The following is a 23163-nucleotide window of genomic DNA, read 5'->3' as shown; positions in this document are numbered from 1 at the left end:
ATCCAACAAAAGCACCTGCACACCATCATCACATGGGTCCCCCACTCTGATATTTCTTTTTTGAATCTGCATTTGCAGTAGTGAACTGTGGCCCAGAGCATGCTTCAATACTCAGAAAGAAGAGTGTATCAGAATAACTGATGAACAAGGACAGAGAAATCCATAAATGCAAATAACTGGGAAGTGTTCACTGTGATGAAACAAATTCTGGAATTGATGGCCAGGAGGAAGAATAAGAAGGAAAACATTGATTAAATACTGTCTGTGAAATGGTTGTGAGTGGAAATGCTCAGACCTGAGTGATGCACATGCATGTGAGGCATGGACATATGATAATATGTATAGGGACTAAAATGATTTCAACAGTGAATGAATGAGACACATGAATTGCACTTCTCAAACACCAAATATGGGATTTTAGACATCTGGTTGGTTTAAATAGGAATGTTTTCCTAAAGCCTCACCTGGATGCTGAATTTGGAAAATGGATCTTCAGGAAATGCAGGCTGATGTAGAGTCAGAGGCTACTGGTCAGGAAGGCTCAACTCTGGGAGGAGCTCAGGAGCTGCATCCTGGCTGGGGCAGGGCTGCTGAGTGAGGTGGTCCCATACTGATGCCTTTAGTCTCTGTTTCTCTGCAGGCTCAATATCCCAAAGTCCTCATTAGTTCAGCTATTTTACTAACATTCTGATCCCAAGAGTGCACATCCTTGAAGACCAGCTCTGCAGGAATGAGGGATTCAGGGTGGCTGATTCCTGACCCCTGAGGCCCTGATTGCAACACTCAGTTCTCTCCCCCATCTCTGTTCACTTGCACTGCTTGAGGCTTGCATTTCTCTACCAGATCTTCTTTAAATTACAAACAAAGCCATTATTTTAATTAATCACTTTGGGAATCTTGCTTTAATAATTTGGAAACATTTCTATATGGGTGGGTAAAAATAATACTTCCTAAAATATTAGCTAAGTCATTGTTAGTCAGATTTCTATTGCTGTAATGAATACCTTGGAGAGGTTCACATTGGCTCATGGTTTGAGAGGTTTCATTCCATGGTCACTTGGTCTGTTGCTCAACTAGTGACAGCACAGTACAGCATAGAGGGAGAGCATGGCAGAAGAGGCCTGTCCATTCATGGCAGCCAGGGTATGAAAAGAGGGAAAGAAGAGGGACCAGGATCCCAATATCCCCTTCAAGGGCAGGCACCCAGGACCAGACTTCCTTCTACTATGTCTCACGTCTGAAAGGTCCCAGCACCTCCCTGTAGTGCCACATCATGAAGACCAAGCCTTAACATGTGACCTTACAGGACAAATATGAAATATCCAAAATAATATACCAGTGCAAACACCCAGGGTGCTTCTCCTTGGTCAGACAGCTCTTGGCTGGGCCATAATTTTTTTTTTAATATTTTCAAAGAATCTTCTAATACATTCTCTTTCATCACTGATGACCACCAAAAATGCAGACATAGCTGTCACTTCCTGCTTACCATTTCACCAATTCCATTTTCACTTCCATCCCAATAGTTTCAATTTTTTTTTTCCTTCACATTAGAGGAGCTTGAGGTGCAATACTAGTTTGTTACTTTTAATCCAGAAACAATTACAAAATTAACAAAAGGCAGTATTCTGCAGCTATGCCCGTGTGCTCAACACCTTGGACTAGATTTCATCAGTCATTTTACAGGTGGTGGTGGAGTTCTGTGTTAGTTTTCTTTTTAAAACATCTTATGTATAAAGGCTTCGATATTTTCACACTGAATGTAACTTAGAATATGTTAAGTCTGTATGTCCATTTGATATTTTATTTAAATGGATGACTACATAAGCAGTTTCTTCACCATGTTAACCTCATCCACTTTAAAAAATGGAAAGAGTATATAAAAGTATATAAAAGTGGAGTTATTTCAAAAAGATCAGTGTTTCTACTGACAACCCCAAACATAGCAATACGTAAAAGGAAGATGAAGGTTTCAAGGGATAAAAAAAAAACCTTCAAATATAAAGGGATAAGTAAACAGAAGCCAAGGACCTCTATGGATTCATCTCCATAAGCCTGAAAGTGCGTCCTCTTTGATAGCTGAGGACACAGTGTTCCAGGAGGATATTAGTGTTGAAGAGCAGAAGTGGATTCTGTACCTGAGCAACAAATATGGTTGAACTTGAGCATTTCCTGTCCCCATGGCTGTGGAGCTGGAGCACCCAAAAATTTCAGAAAAGCCTCCAAGGAAGAACTTCACTGACTTCGATTTTGGCTTTGAATGGATTTATGGGTAGCGTGCACATCATTGAGCAGAAGGCAGTAAACTGGATTTAGGCATAGAGAACTAATTGGTGAAGGGTGAGAGTGATTGTGAACCTGCTACAGGAGAAAGTTCGCTAAAGCTCTCATTGGGTTCACCTTGGGAAACACAGGAGGTGAATAGCTGTGGAGAGTGAGGACAGGGAATCACCTCGAAGAGTGTTGCTATGAAGGGAGAAGGCACTGAGATGCAGCCAGGCTGAGATGAGATGTCAAGCAATGTTTTACTTTTGCAGTTCTTGGGATAATGCCAGGGCCTTACATATGGGAGGCTACCACTCCAACACTGAGCAACAGCACCAAACACAGGGAGCCATTTTTTGAAGAGAAATTCAAATACTTTAAAATCGCAATGTCAGACTCCCAAGATCAACATCTACCTTAATGTAAGGCGACTCACGATTAGTACCCAATTAGCAATACTGAAGACTGAGGCTTCTGCAAGATTCTGTCACTTGATTCCTGAAAACTTCCACCCATAAATAGCCACAAAGAACTTCTTGGTTCTCAAGACCTTCCATTCACTGCCCTCTAAAGTGGTGTATCACCAGCAGCGATATCAAAGCAGGACCCACATTCAAGAGCAGAGCATGTGTTTTTGAAGCCTTAGGCATTATGATTATTTGTTTGTTGAAGCACTGTGAGCAGTTTATAGTTAACGATGAAATCCTTCTGCATACAATGATCTCTTGCACTGCTTTTTTTAAAGGTAGGAATCAGAAGAAAGATGACATATGCTGGAATTTGAAAAAAAAATGAAGAAAACTGTAGCAATTGGTTAGTGGGTCCTAAACTGAATATTGGATAAGGAAGACACAATGTCCCTCAACAAGCGTACTTGTTGGTTTTACAGTTGCTAGAGGAGGAAGAGGAGCAGCACAGCAGAGAGAACCCTGAGCAAAGGTCCCCTGGTGCTTGGAACCTGAGGCTTTCCTGATGCAGACTCAGCAGTCAACTCGATGAGCATGAGATCCTTGCGAGGTGTGATCATAGGGATGGCTGGCCATGGAAATGGCTACAGTTTGACAGGTTCCTTACCTCTCTCCTTTCCAAGCTTGCTGTTGGTGTCCCTCACCCTGAGACTCCTGAGACACCAACTCTTCCTTCCCCTTTGTAGGTTCACACCCAAATCCAACACACTCGGGCATGGATACACCTTTCCTCTTTACTGGATTCACACGTGTGTTTCTAAGTATTTCTAAAGGAAACCCTATTAAAAAACAAACAAACAAACAAACAAGCCAGCTTGAGGTGCAACTAAGCCATTTGTGATTAAAAACACAAACCTTGTTATTTCAACTTTAACTACCTATTTCTTGTAGAAATGCAAGTGCTAATATAGAGACTCTAATTTACCCAAAAACTCACAAATACAATGGGGTAATTATATGTATGACTCCATGAATATGGTTATATGTTTAATAAGACACTGAATGGTTTGAAAATATTACATGTAATTGATGTGAACTAGGGAGGTCATGTAGGTATGCTTCAGTATTTTTGCAGAATTCCCATATGAACCTTACCCTGTTTCAATGTTTTTGCTTCAATACATGTATTTTCTAAACATTAAAGGTCATAGATTTGACTTATGGGTGTTTCTCATCAATATCATTGTAGGAAGTTGCAAATTAACAGAAAAGCTGTTAATCTGAGGTACTAGCTACCTTGGGGTTTTAACAAAAAAAACTGGAGATTGTTACCCTAAATAATTTAATTTTAGGACTGGCATGCTTAAATGATCATCTGAGACCTTGGTGCAGAAAAAGACACAATAACTCCTGAAACACCAAGACAGTCCAGAAAACATCAGTATGTAAAGAGATGGCTAATTTATTGCTGAATTGAAAGGCAGAAGGAATTGTGAAGTTCTGCCACTTCAATGGCAAAAAGGAAATCTAAGAGGTTTCATGCTTTTAAAAGGCAGTGCTCTAATTTTTTTCAATTGATGTAAATAATTCTCTCACCACTAAGAATTACTGAGGTAGATCATTAGGGAAAATAGTGTCCTAGCAACTCATATTCGAAGTAAGGACTTGTGTACATCCACAAAATGATGTTGAACTGATAGCATGTTGACAAAACAACTCAGTGGAAATGTTTCAAACATGTACTTTCCAAAAGGAGAAAAGAAAGTGGGTCATGTAGCATGTGAAAAGATACTTCACCTTATAAAAGGAGAAATGTAAATCAGTGGTACCAATTAGCACAGCCGCCACTGACTGGGTAATTGAACATATTCTGTGCTGATGGGGGACCATGGGATTATCTAATGGGAAGGCAGCACGTGAAGTTCAACCACTTCAGAAAACTCACTAGCACTTCACAAAGGAGGAACTTTACACCTTTGTAGCCAAAAAACTCCACCCCAAGAATGAAATATTGCTAATATGAGGCATGAAAAAACCTATTCCATCAACTTTATTTATAATTACACAAAAACAATAACTCCAATTTCATCCATATCAGAAAAAATATCCCTGTTGTTTTCTGTTATCAAACATCATATAAAAATAGGACTAATTATGGGGTAAGATCAGCTAAACTCAACAACATGAAGGACTCTCAGAAGGGCAATGATGACAACAAAGACCCAGAAACCAGTCATGACCTTGGAACTTTATCAAGGTCAGAAGAAAGTTGTTATAATATAGTGCACAAGAATCCATGAGAAAGTGATAACAAGAGTATTATAGAATGACTTCTTGGAGTCAGGTATTATGATTTGGGCAATCAAAAAATGACTGCAGCCCAGGCACAGTGGTGCAAACCTGAAATACCAGCAGCTCAGGAGACTGAGGCAGGAGGATCATGAGTTCAAAGCCAGCCTCAGCTACCTGGTGAGAATGTAAGTAACTCAGCAAGACCCTGTCTCTAAATAAAATACTGAAAAGGATCTGGGATGTGGCTAAGTGGGTAAGTGCCCCTGGGTTCAATCCTCATGAAAAAAAAAAAACCTGGCTGCAGGGCTGGGGTGTAGCTCAGTGATTTCATACTTGACTAGCAGCATGAGGCTGAGTGTCCACTCCCAGTCTTGTAAAGAACATTGCATTAATCTAGTCTCAATTCCTACTCAATCTTAAAAAGAACATCAGTGACGCAATCACATCAATGTTTATAGCAGTTCAACACACAATAGCTAAACTGTAGTCCTTCAGCAGATGAATGGATAGAGAAAATGAGGTACATATACACAGTGGACTATTACTTAGTTTTACAGAAGAATGAAATGATGACACTCTCCAGTAAATGGATGGAGCTGGAGAATATCATGTTAAGTGAAATAAACCAATCTCCCAAAACCAAAGACTGATTATTTTCTCTGACATGCTGATGCTAATTCACAATAAGTGGGGGTGGGTGGTGTTTTGGGGGAAGAATAGTTACTTTGGATTAGGTAGAGGTAAGTGAAGGGAGGGAAGCAGGTACAGGGTTAGAAATGATAGTAGAATGAATCAGACGTTATTACCCTATATACATATATGATTACATGAGCAGTGTGACTGTACATCATGTACAACGAGAAGAATGAGAAATTATGCCATTTATGTATGATGTGTCAAAGTGCATTCTACTCTCATGTATAACTAATTAGAACAAATTGAATTGAAGAATATATGAAATTATATATACAGCCCATCCAGACAGCATGTAATAGATTATTTTCTGCAAAAATCCTTTCTCAGTTTAACAACCACCTTCACATCATGTAAGCTCCTAAACAATGCGGTGGGGGCAGGAGAGGCATCATTTCTAGGGTCATCATTTAGCTTACGACACAGATGTCTTCTGTATGACTCCACAGAGTGGCCCATGATCAGTGGACCAAGGGAAGAACACTTGATTTTCTGTCTCTGGCATTGTGTTCCAGGTATAACACCTGCATCTGCTGCAACAACCTGGGGAGGCTGAGAAGAAGTCCTTCGAAGAAGCCACCCCATGCAGGACTCAAGGATGCCATGACCCCCAAATCCATATGTTCTTAACACCTGATGTCCTTGGAATGAATCATAGTACCCTTCATTGCATCAGCATACTAGAATTAGCAATTTCATTTCTTTGAGAACTGATGTTATCTTCATAGAACATGTCTTAATATTGCAAAAATATCTGAAGCCCCTGAGATAATCTAATTACATGAATTTCATAAACATGAAATTGATCAGGGTGGATGCTGAGGTGACCTCATGAGGACAAAGTAACAGTTCAGTAATTAGTTAATTGAGAATGAAAGTTCAGTTTATTTGCCTGACAGCATGTCTGTCTATAAGATGCAACCCTCATGGCCCTCCCCACAGAATCAGGCTGAAGAAAGTGTCCACATATGTCCTTGACCCTGATTAACCTTTTCTCTGTCCTCTCCAACGTCTGCAGCTCTCCTTCTGAGTCTGATCCAGAAAGCATCACTAAACTAAAACCCCCAACTTGGTCTTTCCTTGACAGAGTTGAAGCAATCAAATGGCAGTTAGACATTGAATTCATTGTTGAACATCACAGAACTGTACAGAAACTAAGGGCTAGTATGGCACCCAAGTAGAAACGAACTTCACACTCACATTCTCACACCCATATGACCAGGGGAAGCTACACTCTACATGGGACCACAATCTTGCATAAATATTTCCCCAGCTGAGTCTTTTCTTCCAAATTACCACAATGAAACCTGTTAAAGTTGGAACCCCTCCTTCAGGTTCTGCTTTTGTAAGACAAGCACAAAGAATTGTCATTGAGAATTGGAATCACCAAACATCATAGATGTAGATGAAAGTAGTCAAGATTCAAGGCACGTTAATAAGCATCAGATCATTTTTTCATCTGATTGTTTTAGAAAAATGTAGTGACAACAGAAGTGTACATTCTGACTCATGAGGAATTCTGCCACTTTGACTTTCAATAAAAACCCAAGTCCAAAGTAAATAACATCTCATAGAGGAGAGGTTGTTCCACTGATGAGCTTTCTCAGGGCCTCCTTCATATCCCTGTTCCTCAGGCTGTAGATAAAGGGGTTCAGCATTTGAGGGACCATGGAGTACATCACTGAGGCCACTGCAGTCTTCCTGGGAGAGTCAGTAACTACAGAACTAATGTACACCCCCAAACCTGTGTCATAGAACAAGGAGACAACAGAGAGGTGAGACCCACAGGTGGAAAAGGCTTTATGCTTTCCTCCTGGTGAGGGCATTCTCAAGACAGATGACACAATGTTACAGTAAGAGAAAATGATGCCAGAGAGAGGAACACCACCAAATATGCAAGCTGCAATATATATAAGGATGTTATCAATGAGAGTATCAGAACAGGCCAGCTTGATGACCTGATTAAGTTCACAGAAGAAGTGTGGGATCTCCAGGTCTTTGCAGAAGGACAACCACAGCACCATCAGAGTGTGGAGGAGGCCATCTACAATACTGATGAATAGGGAAACCAGAACCAGAAGGACACACAGTCTGGGGTTCATGATGACTGTGTATCTAAGTGGATGACAAATGTCCACATAGTGATCATAGGCCATCACTGCAAGCAGACAACTTTCCATGGCCATGAAAACTAAGACAAAGCAGACCTGGAAGAGGCAGCCTGCATAGGTGATGCTCTGATCCTGAGCTAGAATGTTCACCAGCATCTTAGGGATTATACTTGAGCTTAAACAGATGTCATTAAAGGACAGGCTGCAGAGGAAGAAGTACATGGGAGTGTGGAGGTTGGAGTCAGAGCTGATGGCCAAGATGATGAGCAGGTTCCCAAGCACTGTGACCAGGTACATGGACAGGAATAGGCTGAAGATGAGGGGTTGCAGTCCTGGGTCCTCTGTCAGTCCCAGGAGAAGGAATTTTGAAACAGTTGTTTGATTTTCAGTTTTCATTTTTTTGATGAACCTGATGAAAAAGATACAATGAAAGATAATCAAATGGGTGGACATCAACATTGGCAGCACTGGGAAGATGCACCAAGTGTGGTGTTCTTGTTTCCCCTCTAAACTTGGAGCTGATAGGCTCTGGGATGAGAGACAGCAGTCTATGCTTCAACAATCCTCTGTCTGCTTTGATGGATGCTTAATATTGAGAAGAAGTTCATTTAAAAATAAAAAACTTTCTCACAGAGCTGTGAACTCAAGTGAATATTAGATGGTTTGTTCTGCTACTTCCTCTCTTCATTGCTCCTCACTCTATTGAAATAATTTTTTTCTTGAACACCAATATTTCATGGGTTGTGCTAAGTGCCAAGAATGATAGCAAGTATAAGACACAACTTTTCAATCCAAAGTACTGCATGCCATTATTTTAAAAATAAGGATGAAATGTTAGAGTCTGTCCAGACCAGGAAATACTTTATTCCTAGGGCAACTTTCTCTGTCCCACCTGAGGGAGTTCTTCCCTCCTGTGGATAGGTGGCATATCATTTTTTTAACCAGCTGAGAGAGATAAAAAGTGACATACATAGACAATTCGGAAAACAGATGAAAATAAGATCAGTTTCCTGATACTGGGGAACTCAGAAACTACAGGCAACACACTGATAATCACTTAGCACACTAAGTCCTATTAGGAGCATCACTGTGGAAGAATGGTCGTTGTCTTTGAAGTGAGAGAGATCTAGCTCTTTCAGCATTTACATTGGGTGTAATAATAGTTTCACAGCAACTTCCTCACTAATATTCTCGTTCTGAATGAAATCTCAGTTCTAGATCATGTTTTGAGAAGAGGAAAATCATCCACGGTACAAGAAGACTTCATTGTCTATTTGTACAATGAGCCTGCATGGTGGAAATCATTTTACAATGTGTGAGAACATCCATCCAGCACCCTTCACACCTTGAATAAATGCAAACTTTATTCAGTGTACTTCAGTGAAGATGAAAAAATCTGTGGAATATTTCTTGATGGGAAATGCATAGAACAATTACACCCAGTGCATACTCAGCCTATGGGACTCTTACACTCACATTTCATTTTGTTTTTTTAACTGTCATGAACTATAACATGTAGTGTTATTCATTCCTGAGAAAGAAGTAGTGGGCCAGGGCAACTGAGGAAAATGGAAAGAAAGAAAACACCCCTGGTTTGCTAAATGCAAATATCAGGGAAGGGTTGGATGAGCTGAAACTCCCTCTGGAAATAGAAAAACAAGGAAACATTGATAAACATAATAATCAATTGGTATCAGCATATGATGAAATATATAGGAATTAAAATGAGTTCAATAATAGGTAAGTGAGGTACAAGAATCACACCTCAAAAGTATTAAGGCAACTTCAGTCGTATGATTGGAGTCATGAGAAATGTTATTCAGAATCTCACCTGGATTTTGAAGATGGAAGATGTGTCCTCAGGAAATGAGGTTGGACTGAATGAGGCAGTGGAATCCTGGTCAGGAAGGCTTATCTCTGGGAGGAGTCTCAGTGCTGCTTTCTGCCTGGGGCAGGACAGTTGAGTGAGGTGGTCCCAGGTTGACTCCTATACTCTCTGTATCCCTGGGGTTCAATATCCAAAGCTCCTCATTAGAGCAGATATTTTACTAACAATCAGATCCCAAGAGTGCATGTCCTTGAATACCAACTCTGCAGGTGTGAGGGATTCAGGATGGCTGATCTCTGACCCCTAAGGCCATGTTTGCACCACTCAGTTCTCTGCACTGTCTCAGCTCAACTGCATTGCATGGACCCTGCTCACAAGGGGCATCCTTATAAGAATTCGAGGACTCCTTTTCAGTTGTAAACATGACCCTCTATTTTTAATTCATGACTTCAGAAATTCTGATGTAATGAAATGTGGGAAGATATTTCATATATGTGTATATTTATCGCATTGGATAAGATATTGTGTTAGTCAGCATTGTGTTGATGTAACAGATACTTGAGAGAGGCTTATTTGGCTCATGGTATGGAAAGTTTTGGTTCACAGTTACCCAGCTTGTTCATTTGGGACGAGGGTGGCACAGGACATCTGGAAGGAGAATATGGTAGAGGAGGCTTCCAGAAAGTTAGAGAGAAGGGAGGGGCTGGGGTCCCAATATCCCCTTCAGAACACAACCTTATGTCCTAACTCCCCTCCCTCACTCCCCACATCTGAGAGCCTCCACCAACTGCCAGTAGCTCTAAGGTTGCAACCAAGTCTATTTCACCTGGACCTTTGGGGGGAAAATATCCAATCTCTAGCACTGTAAAAATACAAAAACTGAGAATGTTTCTCCTTAATTGGCATTAGAAATTTTCTGAACTGTAATTTTTCTTCCTTATATGTTAGAAAGTAGATTCTAACCTATTCTCTTTGATCACTGCCAACAGTCCAACATATAAACAGGATGTTACTTCCTGCTTATGGTTTTATAAACACTGTTTTCAATTCATCATGATAATTTCTTTTTACTGGTGCTTATTAATTATACAGAATGGAGGGCTTCAATGTGACACATTTACACATATACACACAAACATACCTTGATTGATGTTGTTTTCAACATATATTCTTTGTATTAGGAAATTGTGTGGTGAAATTATGATTCTTTGTTTTCTGTGAAGATGTTAGTTAAATTACAAAATTTCCAAAAGGCAGTAATGAACAGCTGTGTCCAAACACTCAATGCATTTGGTGTGATTTTATCTATCCTTTAGTAGCTGGAGGACACCCCAAATTTTTGTTCATATTAAAGCCTTTGCATTTAAGGGCTTTGGTATTTTCATTCGTTTATCCAATTAATTTAGAACATATCACCTTTTTTATGAGTTTGTAATTTACAGGATATATAGTTGAAAAATTATGACAAGATAATATTACAATCACTTTCTTCACATTTTTAGCCCCATTCACTTTAAAATATACAAATAAAAGATAAAATGAATAAAGACATCAATGGGATTGTGAAGAAGATCAATGTTTCTAGGTACTGTACAAAGAGAAGAATTTTATTTAAAAATAAGGTGAAGCTTTTCAGTTACCCAAAAACAAACAACATGACATGATGAGTGGACAGATCAAATTGTCTTACATTTCCACCAGGAGACATGAAAGAGATTATTCAATCAACTTTACTCACAATAGCAAAAAATAACTACCCAAATTTCATCAATACCAGAAAGACTCCCTGTTTTTTTATTTACCACACATCATGTAAGAATAAGACTGAAAAGGAAGAATCACCTGCTAAGCCCAGCAACTGATGGACACTCAGGAGTGTGAATTATATGGAATTTACAGAATGTTGGAGTTCACTGTGTTATGTTCATACATAAATATAACATTCTAGTCATCACCACCCTTCCTTCTCCATCCCCTAATCCCCTTCCTCTTCTCTAATAATCTCCCTTCGATTTTCATGTCTTCTTTTTTTCTGTTGCCATATAAGAGAGAAAAAGTGTGATCCCTGCCTTTGTGCTTTTTGGATTATTTTTCTTTACATGCTGACTTGTAGTTCCATCCATTTTCCTTCCCATGGCATGATTTCATTCTTCTTTAACCATAATGTAAAACTTCCTTGTGTATATAAACCACATTTTCTTTTTACAGGTGAATATTCTTCACTATGGTTTCACAATCCCTGCTTTAATATGCTTATAACATAGTTTTATCAAAAAGCAGAACTTTTTAATTTGGTGCAATCCTATTCTTCATTCTTGCTGTTATTTCCCAGACCCAAGGAGTACTATTCAGGAAGTCATTGCTTGCCAATATCTAAAAGTATTTCCTCCATGTTTTCTTCTGGCAGTTTCAAAGATGATGTGCTACTACAAAAGGGAGAACATTGATATTTCTCTTTATATGGTAACTCTATGAAGATGTTATTTAAGGTAGAGGCATCAGACAGTATATTGATGACATGAGCCATGTGACGATTTCAGTGCTGAAATTGTTTTTTATCCAAATGGAAAAATAAAATATCCACAAAGATACAATTCTCATCTCTTCCCATGTGATCTAGTGTCTTGTGTACTCACAGACATCAATGTAGAGATGTTACTCCAGAGATAAGTTTCCTCATGCCCCCCACCATGTCCTTATTCCTCTGGATGTAGATGAAGGGTTTCTTCATGGGGGTGACAACAGTGTTCATCAATGGGGCTACTATACTCTTCCGGGAGGAGTGAGTACCTGTAGAACTGAGGTACACCCCAAAGAGCAAGCAAACAACTATTAAAATGAACCACAAATGGTGAAAGCTTTATACTTCCCACCAGCAGATGGAATTTTCAGAACAGAGGACACAATTTGAGTGTAAGAGAAAATTATTCCACAGAGGGGAATAACACCCATCAGGCAGGTCACCAAATACACTAGTATGTTATTTATGAGGGTGTCAGAACATGCAAGCTTGAGGATATGAGCCAGTTCACAAAACAAGTGGAGAAAGTTCAGGTCTGCACAGAAGGACAGCTGCAGCACCATCAAAGTTTGGAGCAGGGTTTATGAGGAAGGATAACACACATAGTTTGGGGATCTTGATGACAATGGGTGACAGATGACCACAAATCGATCATAGGCCATTGTTATCAGAATTCTATTTAACAATCTGAAAAAAACCAGGACAAAGCAGATTTGAGTGAGGCAACCTGAGTAACTGATGGATGTACTGTGTGCCTGAATGTTCACAAGCATCTTAGGGACTATCGTGGATGTGCTGTAAATGTCAACCAAGGACAGGTTGGAGAGGAAGAATTACATGGGGGTGTGGAGGTGGGGTCATAGGTGATAGCCAGGATGATGAGCAGGTTCCCTAGCACAGTGACCAGTTTACATGGACAAGAAAAGTCCAAAGAGGACGGGCTGCAGTTCTAGTCCTCTGAGAATCCCATGAGATGGAATTCTACTGAATCTGAGAAATTTGCTGGTTTAATGTCATTGATTCGTCTGAAATAAAAGACAGGGTTATGAGAAAACAAAAATCTAGGGAAACTCCCTTAATCCTATTGATACTTTGAGAACAAATCAGGTTTTTTCCCTTCCTTCTCTTACCCTGACATTTTATTTTCCAGAACACATCTTCCTCTAGTCCAAGTGTTTTTCTGTTTTGTTTTGTCTTTTCAGTTTTTAATTGCCACATAATAATTTTACATATGTGTGTCATGCAATGCATGCAATCAAATTGTTTTCAACAAGTCAGCTAATTGGGAAATTACTGTATCCACCATACTATATGTCCACCATTTCAAAATTCTATCTTCTAGCTCTTTTGAAACACATAATTCATTGTGTTGGCTACAGTCACCAAGTTTTTATTTTCCAACTATTCTATTTCAAGTATGGATACTTTCGGGAAATAAGATAGAAAAGAATCATTGTCCTCTCCCTTAGAATGACTCTAGGCAAATGATTCTAATCACACTTCCAAGGCTGTACTCTAGAGCACACTGAAGGAAATGGTCTTTGGGCCACATCCAGCCTGCGGCTTGTTTTCCTTGGTGATGTTTGCTTGGGTCATAGTCACTGCTTTGTGTATTTCCTGTGGTTGCATTTGTGGTACAGTGGCAGAATTCAGTCCTTGCCACCCAGATAGCGTGGCCCACAAATACTAATACTTACTGTCTCACTCAAACCATTTGCCCACCTGTGATCTGTTGATTAGAATTTCGGTTTAATGTTTTGGAAAGTATCTTAGAATACTTTCTTGAGAAATATGCATGAAATATTGTCTGCCTGTCCTGTAGATATTACTCCCTGGATGCTTAATTCATTGAGAGTAACAAAGTACTAATATTTGATCACGTGAATGGAGGTTTAAAAAGGAGGATAGGTAGATAATACACTGCAAAACTGTTCCAGTGTCAACAGCATTTACTAAAGTCCATCTCCATGGATAGACCAATGGTCTGGATACATCATTTACTCTTTGCTTTCCAGAGGCTTCCCACTGGTATTCTCACCTACCATTTTCCCTTTCCAATTGCAGTTTGTGAAAATAAATATTAACCTTTATATCGAGTAGCATAAGTTCCTCTCCCTATTTTTATTTGTCTTGGCACATGCATTTTATTTGTATCACATAAAAGTTAGAGAAAACAATGTTAAGAATAAACCTTTGATCAGACCCTCCCTCCTAATATTTCTGATTTGGTCACCTCAATCCCTGGTCAAGGTGAGCACAGAGCCTCAACACTACTTCCTGGAGAAGTCCTGCATGGACCAGCTCAGGACCAGTTCTGAGCCTTCTATCCCTTATGATGTAGACAGATTCCTAAATCTGGACGCTGAGCTCTCAAAGAGGCAATAAAGAATGATCTACTACACTTCCTGAGTCACCGTGATGGTTAATGCTACCACCAACTCTTCAAAACTCCTCTACTAGAGTTCGTGGACAAATTTGTAAGATCAAGAATTTACATTGTGATAAAGAGTGATAGTGAAATTGTTGGTATATGTCTAGCATTTGATGAGTTTGATTTATTTATGTGAGAAATGATGGAACTCCCCAGATGTGGGAGGAAGGTAGATAGCCCAAGAACCCACTTTGGTGTGCTAGCTTAGGGGTTTGTATGGCTTGGGGTGTGAGCATTGATCAAAACCTATGTTAAAACAAGCATTTAAAAAGTATTAGCTCTGTCGCTTAGCCTGAATTGTAATCCTTCCCACAACTCACATATGGGTTCACGTTCATCTTCCATTTTCCTGCCTCTCTGGGATTTTGGAGTTGGCTGGAGTGATCCCAGGAGTGATCTCCTGAGCTTCTCCCTTGAAATAGATCTTAATGTTGCCCATTAATATTTTCACCCTCAACCTCCTGGTGTGGTCTTGGCATTTGGATAAGACCTCAATTGGGGCCCATCATTTTTGACTGCTGACCATTTATTCATATGTATTGAGTAAATGTGTCCACATCTATTCCTTATGACCCAAAACTTCCACTCCTAGAGAGCTATCCAACAAAAATGTGTACAAACAACATGTTTTATAATGTCCATGGCACCAGGACTCATAAAACACCTCAGCTATAAATAACCCAATGTCCAAAACATCTGAGTGAATAAATTGTGTGTGATGATATAGTGGGAAAGACTGTGGCCATGAGAGTAAACTCTTGCTAAACAAAAACCACATAAGTGAACCTCACAAGTATATTCTCAGCAGAAGAAGTCAGAAACAAATAATCACCTATGATATCAAATACCTAGGATGCATGCAACTCTGAAAGTGTGCCAGAAGTCTTATTATTATGACTTTGTATTTAAAATGAGTCAATGTGGAAGCAGGTAAATTGCATCCCAATACAGTAATTGAAAAGGCCTGAATCCACATAGTCTTGTGTTCTGGGGACTGACAGGAAATACTGGGGAGTGGCTGATGGGTGTGGATGAGTGTTTGTCATGAAGAGTATGTGCAGTGGTTAGCACGTCCTTCTCTGTCTTGTAACAATTCCCAGTGGTATACATATATTAAAGGTAAATATGTTATAATATGTACAGAATTTGAAGAAAAAGATAGTCATCCCAATCCTGATGGATTGATTCACTTCGGACCTTTATGACGGTAAATAAAACAAGAGATTTGAAGTTTAAGTGTATATGCAAGATTTTCAAACACCATTTAAATCGTTGTCTAATACATACAAACATATACCTCTGTACCAATTCATTATCCAATTTGTCTACAATACATAAAACATATAAAATCTGTGAGGCATGTTTGTTAGTGCTAGCAGTTACTTGGAAATTAAAGAAAGAAATTCTTACCCTCACAACATAAACACAGAATTGCGCACACTCACACACACACACACACACACACACACACTCAAAACATGTTGTCATGGACACTAGGTGTTTGTTTCTCTCAAGTTGCAAGTCTGATGGATAGTTAAGGAATTTTCCTTCAGCAGTGAGTTTCGCACATCTTCTAAGAGATGGAAAATACTTAAGGAATTTCACATTCAATCCTGGGATAACATGGGTTTTTTCCCATCAGAGGCTTCTTTCCATGCCAGGGTTTGCTTTATTCACAGTGAAGTAAGAGAGGTTACATATATAATATGATGGTTCTAAATCTTACTATTTACCCCATGCCCAGAATTGGGCTAAGTGACTTCCCGGCAGAATTGCATGCTATGTCAGCTCTACCCAAAGCCTCCTGTGCCATCACCTATGACTTTGTTAGAAATGCACATTTGTAGGCCCACCTCACACTGCTGACGTGTCTCTGAGGCTTTGATCAAGGGTTCAAAAAAGTTCTCTGGGTGGATGTAATGTGTTTTAAGTTTTGTAAACTATGAGAGGGTCCATCTAATTAATTCATGAAAAGTCCATTCACTGCACTAGGGATTAGTTTGCTAATGTTCAGGTTTCAAAGCTAAGTTGGAACATGCTTAGTCTTTATGCCATCTCATAACTGTAGCACAAGGACCATGGCTTGCCTAGTGTCCCTGTACACTGACTTTTACTAGAAACCCAGGGATAAAGAAGATGATATTGTCACCAAAAAGGAGGCTTAGTGATGAGTTTCCTCAAGGCCTCCTTCATGTCCCTGTTCCTCAGGATGTAGATAAAGGGGTTCAGCCATTGGAGGGACTACAGTGTACATCACTGAGGCTCCTGCAGTATTGGTGAATGAGTCAGTCACTACAGAGGTAATGTACACCCCAAAACCCATCCCATAGAACAAGGAGCCCACTGAGAGGTGAGACCCACAGGTGGAAAAGGCTTTATGCTTTCCCCCAGTTGAGGACATTTTCAGAATAGAAGAGGCTATTTTAATGTAAGAGTAAATAATCCCAAGAAGAGGAACACCACCTTATATGCCAGACACTAAATAGAATAGGATGTTATTGATGAGGGTATCTGAACAGGCCAGTTTGATGACCTGATCAAGTTCACAGAAGAAGTGGGGGATCTCCAGGTTTGTGCAGAAGGACAACCTCAGCACCATCAGACTGTGAAGCAGGCCATAAATAATGATAATGGTTAAGGACAATACAATCAGTAGGACACAGAGGCGGGGGTTCATGATGACTGAGTACCTGAGTAGATGGCAGATGGCCACATAAGGATCATAAGCCATTGCTGCAAGGAGAAAGTTTTCCACTCCAGCAAAAACCAGGACAAAGCAGACCTGGGTGAGGTAGTCTGTGTAACTGATGGCCTTGCTGTGTCTCTGGATATTCATCAGCATCCTAGGTACTGTGCCGGTGCTGAAGCAGATGTCACTGAAGGACAGGTTGTAGAGGAAGAAGTACATGGGGCCGCGGAGGTTAGAGTCAGTGCAGATGGCCAGGATGATGAGCATGTTCCCAAGCACTGTGACCAGGTACAGGAACAGGAACAGTCCAAAGAGGATGCGCTTCAGGTTTGGGTAATCTGAGAGGCCCAGGAGGAAGAATTCCAAGAAACCTGTTTGGTTTTCTGATTCTATGACGTTGAGGAGGCTGAATGGGGAAATAAAGATAATACAACAAATTACATATGCCTTGTTTTAGAAAACTCTCAGGACTGTATTGCAAAGTCAGCTCGATGTTACTCATCTTTCCTCTGCCACTCCCTCCCTCCCACCTTGTTTTCTTTCTGTCTTCCACTGTCCTACACTATCAGATGATTCACATTTTATTTGCTGACAAGCTATTCTTTTCCCACTTTGCACCAACTAATAAGAATAAGATAGGAAACAGTATACAACTTTTTTATCTGAGGACTCTCTAGATGTTTAAATCTGCAAGAAAAAAAAAACAAACTGTATTAAATCTAATTGAACACAACAGCTTCCATCAAGATTTCAACTCGTATTGACTTGCTCCAGTGCTTGCTTTATGAACAACAAAATATTTTTGTGAGAAACCTCAATCTCCACATTCTTATAATAGGGAAAATACTGTAAAACCTTATGAGAATGTTGCATGGATGAGTAATGAGAACACAAACTATTTTAGACTAGTGCTTGACATGAACAACTGTTCTATTGTGGTTTCTCCTACCGAAGACTTGAGCAGACAACCTGGTACAGTTTATGATAAGTGACAGGTGGTGGGGAATGTAGGAAGATGAGACAATGATAGAATACCTCTTAAAAACAAATCTTAGTTTGTTAGCTGCGAATTTGAAGGAAAAAATTGATGCCCAGAAACTCCAGCTGAGAATCGTGAGTACGTGGAGAAAAAGCAGAGTGGGCATCTCAGTGAACATCAGTGACCCAATGTTTGTTTCTCATGGACAGTTAATAAAATATCTAGTAATTGAAATAAATAAACTAAGCCAGGGAGAGTTTTGCACACCTGTAATCCCAGCTACTTAGGAGACTGAAGCAGGAGAATGGCACGTTTGAGGCCAATCTGGGACATTTAGTGAAAACTTGTCTCAAAATAAAAAATAAAAATAAAAGTGCTCGGGATATAGTTTAGTGGTAGAGTACCCTTCAGTTCAATCCTTGGTACTAGAAAAAATAAGTCAATAAGTACAAAAACCAGACTACATTTAGGAACAAAAATATAAGTAGGTAAAAAAAAAATGTAATTTGCCTGAGTAGACATCTATAGCATGATAAAATCTAAATATTTTTTTAAAATACATATATATTAAAATTTTAATTTCTTATGCACATCATAAGCAATATCATTTATAATGCTGTTAACCACCACAGGAAAAATGCCTTTTTGCATTTGGTTACAAATGAAGACATGGGTATACACCACTTGATGTTAAATTGTAATACCATGTCTGCATTAGATAACTGATAAAGTAATTGCACATTTCTTTGCATATTTGTGGTTGCATATCATCAATCATATTAGGTTTGTGTGTTTTCTCTCCCCCACGGGAGAAAACAATACCTATTGATAATACATGTTAAAGGGGTTCTGGGTGATATTTCCACACAGGGGTTCAGTGTTAACTCCCCAAAGCAACCACCCCTTTTCCTCTCTCTCTCTGCACATGGTTCTCAACAACTAATAATCAGTATTCCACTTTCAGGTTGGCATTTTTAGTTTCCACGTATCAGACAACACTGTGACCTTGGTTCACATTTTAAAATCTTATTTATTGCACATGGCATTTTAAATTTAATTGTTTAAAAATAATTTTAATCACTCTTTAGTCTTGGTACATTTTTTCTCTGGTCCATTATCTTTAATGACTTTACCTTATTCCAATATCTTATTACATCACATACAACCCCACACATACATATACATATACAGTACATATGTCTTACATAAACATGCCTATATATACACTTATACACATACAGACACACAAAATACTCAACATAAAAATATGCAATGTGTAAAAAAAATTTTAAATAACCACTGAAAATTTTTCCTCTGCAAAAAGAAGGAGGAAAATATGGTGATTCATGCTATTTTGTTACTTGAAGTAAAGAACTCTGGTGGCAAAATATCAACATTGGCTAATTCTGGAAGCACACACATATATTTATTGGTTCTCTTTTCCCTTTTAAAACTTTCAGTACTGCACAGAGTCATGTGGGACAAAGGTAGACGAGTGTACTGTCTTGGGATTTGCATTTCTCTCCACCTGCTCTTAGTGGGCATATCCTCAAAGAGGAGACGGTGTCAGCCTACAAGCCATATCATGAGGCAAGAAGGAAAAAGTAAGATTTTGGCTACTGTTTCCCCTGCTAACACTAATCCCTCCCTTGCAAATAAATTTTTAAAATGGTTAGAGAAGGTTGGAAGATTCTTCAAAAGTAAGCAAGATTAAGTGGCTGTTGAGAAGAGAGAAGGTCCATGCACTTTAGGGTTGGAGTGAGGTATTAGTAGAATGAAAACTGCCTGCGTGTTGGTGACTAAGAAGAGGCAGAAGACGATGAATGATCAGGCAGAACCTCACAGGTGGCCGAGCTCTTCCCATCTTCCTCACATCCCCACCTCAGAGATGCCCCAGATGAATTGACAAAGACCTGTCACTACTAGGGAAACAAGCTAGCTGACTTCAGATTACCTGGTGGCAATGCTGAGGAACAACATTCAGTTCTTCCCTGTATGTGTCCCGCAACCTTTGAGGTTCTATTCTCAGGAAGTGCCCCACCTGCCTCCTGTGCAGAGATGATGGTCCTGAGACCAAGGTCAGGTGAACGGGCACTCCCCTGGGCAAGGTGTGGAGCAGGTGGTCACGGGCAGAAGGTTTGCTGTCTCTGTGGCCCTTAGGACTTCAATATGCAAATGTCCTCATTAGTCTGAGTCTGTTAGTCTCTTGTGATTATAGGCAGCATCTCTGTAAGGAGCAAGCCTGAGCAATGGAGAACTTTGCTCTGGCTGACTCTCTCACGCAGGGAGACCAAGTGGATGTCTTCATTCCTTCACCATTTTTCCTTGGTTCAAATCATTTTTAAGTATCTTGAACCCCTCATTACATGACAGCCCCATCCTAACAACACAATGAGAAAATTTGACACAGCACTTAAACTTGTAAATACAGATTATATATATGGGTAGACACATTCATGACATCTAAAAATTCATGTGATAAAATGAATTTATGCAAAAATTCAAATGTGAAGACTAATATTTGATGACTCATGAAACATTTATTCGAGTAATGCATATTCATCAGTTACTAATACATGTTTTGTAACCAAATGCAAAAAGGCATTTTTGCTGTGGTGGTTAACAGCATTGTTAATGTTCTATCAATGCACTATGGGCTGGGTATATTTAATCTGAGAAATCATAACCGAAATCAGTAATAGCATAACCATCATCCATTAAAATTTTCTTCTGTCCCTTTGTTAAACTTGTGGTCCATCTTCTTTAAGTCAGGATACTTGTTTCTGAGGATCAAAACCAGGAACTCGGGTATGTTAGGCAAGCACTCCACCACTGAGTTCCACCCCCTACCCCATCGGCATTCTTGTTGAGATCCATTCATGCAGTCCTATTGATAGTTCATTGCTTTTTTATTGCTAAAGAGTATTTCATTGTTTGGATGTTTCATGGTTTGCTTCTCCATTCACCTGTCGATAGGCAATTGGATTGCTTTCAGTTTGAGACTATTACAAATAAAGATGCCATGTGCACACAAATCTCTTCACAGTCATCTGCTTTCATTTCTCCTGGTCAACATGGAACATTGAACAGGTGGTTCATTAGGTGAGTGTATGACTGACTGATTCAGAAATGGCCAAAGAATAGAGGAAGGGGATGAGGATGAGGGAGAAGGGAAAGGAAAGGGGAAATAGTGGGGAATGAAATGGAGCAATTTATGTTAGGTGCAAAAATGAATATATAACAAAGAATCTCACTAATTTGCACAATTATAATTCCCTAAAAATTCCTTTTCAAAAATAATTCAATGTGGGTGCTAGGGAAGAATAGAGTTACTTTGTATTAGGTGGTGGGAATTGATTGGAGGGAAGGGATCTGGGGGTAGGAAGGATAGTAGAGTGAAACAGACCTTATTACCTCATGTGGATATAGGACTGCATGACTGATGTGATCCTACAATATGTGTAATCAGACAAATGAGAAATTATCCTCCACTTATGTATGATCTGTCTCAATGGATAAATGCATTCTTACAGTCATGTACAACTGATTAGTTGGGATAAAGAATCAATAAAAAAAAGTGACCATGAAAAAGAAAAAACTGGACAAAGTGTTTTCCGCCATATTTGCACCATTAAATATCCTTAACAGATTTCTAGTTCCTCCAAATTCTTACTGATTTTTAGTATTGTTAGTCTTTCTAGTTTTAGCCTTCCAAAAATGCAATTCATACTCACTGTAGTTTTGATTTGCTTTTGCCTAATGACTAATGAAGTTGAACATATTTTCATGGGCTTATTTTTTACCTGTATATCTTCTTTTGTGATATGTGCACATATGTGCTATTTTCAATTTTTTTTATTTCTTTATAATGAACATATGTATGGAGCATGGGGTAATTTTTTCATATATAAACTGTTTAAGAAATAGTCAATATAATTAGCACCTCCATTATCTTGAACCCTTGTCACGTATTTGTGGAGAGAAAATTTCAGTACTCTTTTCTAAATAGGAGGGAGAAGGGTTAGAGAGAGATTGGTCGGTGGGTACAATGTTATAGTTCAGAAGAATACATTCTGCTTTCTATTGCACACTAGGGAAAATACAGTGAGTAATAATACACAAATGTATTTCAAAGTATTTGGAAATTTTATTGTTTTTATTTGTGTTTTTAAATCTTGTGTATATTCTGGATGTTAGACTTCATCAAAATATCTACATGCATTCTATTGTCATGTACAACATATTCGAATAAATAAAAATATTTTTAAAAAAGACTTTTACGAAATAAATCATTTATAAATATTTTGTTCAAGACTTGAGCTTCTTTTTCTCTTCCCTTAAAATGTCTTCTGGAAATGGAGGTTAAATATTTTGGTAAAGACAAAATTTTCAATTTGTTCCTTTATGAATCACAGGTTTTCTGTTGTGACTTGGAAATCTTTATCTATTGTAAGATTGTAAAAGTTTTCTCCTGCGTTTTCTTTTAGATTTATACTTTCAGGTTTTACTATTAATTTCATCTAAATTCATTTTTGTACATGACAAGAGATGTGAGAATTTTTAAAAAAATTTTAAGTAGGGATATCTCATCAATTTGTCGCATGACTTTTTGAAAAGACCAATCTTTCTGTTTTGAATTACTTTGTTATCTGTTGCAAAAATCATTTCTCCATATGTACGTGATACCATTGATTTCCGTTTCTGTAACTACACCAACACCCCACTACTTTTACTACTGCAGTTTTACAATAAGGCTTGTAGAAAAGTATCATGCATTCTTGGACTTTGTGATTCTTCTTCTTTGATTCCAGCATGGGAGTTGAGCCTAGGAATTCTTGTATGATTGCCAAGTCCTCTGCCATTGATTTACCTTCCTAACCTTTTTTATTTCCAGTCAGGATCTTGCTAAGTTGCTGAGTCTGACCTAAAACTTATGATCCTCCTGCC

The 23163-nt window shown here is 38.9% G+C and overlaps 2 protein-coding genes across 2 annotated transcripts; both read right to left on the bottom strand.

Moving 5' to 3' along the window:
- Positions 1-7225: 7225 nt before the first annotated feature.
- Positions 7226-8167, bottom strand: LOC124969027 (olfactory receptor 7G2-like). Its single transcript, XM_047531851.1, has one exon. The coding sequence runs from the start codon at positions 8162-8164 to the stop codon at positions 7226-7228; it is 939 nt and encodes a 312-aa protein (XP_047387807.1). The 5' UTR covers positions 8165-8167.
- An 8845-nt stretch (positions 8168-17012) lies between these two features.
- LOC124969026 (olfactory receptor 7G2-like) lies at positions 17013-17456 on the bottom strand. The gene has a single exon (XM_047531850.1). The coding sequence runs from the start codon at positions 17454-17456 to the stop codon at positions 17013-17015; it is 444 nt and encodes a 147-aa protein (XP_047387806.1).
- Positions 17457-23163: the final 5707 nt, after the last annotated feature.

The sequence above is a fragment of the Sciurus carolinensis genome, chromosome 17, assembly GCF_902686445.1.
Source record: "Sciurus carolinensis chromosome 17, mSciCar1.2, whole genome shotgun sequence".
Taxonomy (NCBI): domain Eukaryota; kingdom Metazoa; phylum Chordata; class Mammalia; order Rodentia; family Sciuridae; genus Sciurus; species Sciurus carolinensis.
Note: the sequence above shows the minus strand (reverse complement) of the source record. Positions and strands in the feature narration are given on the sequence as shown.

Bases quoted from the DNA above. Each gene is read 5' to 3' on its own strand.
- LOC124969027 (XM_047531851.1), bottom strand. From the start codon at position 8,164: ATGAAAACTGAAAATCAAACAACTGTTTCAAAATTCCTTCTCCTGGGA.
- LOC124969026 (XM_047531850.1), bottom strand. From the start codon at position 17,456: ATGTACTTCTTCCTCTACAACCTGTCCTTCAGTGACATCTGCTTCAGC.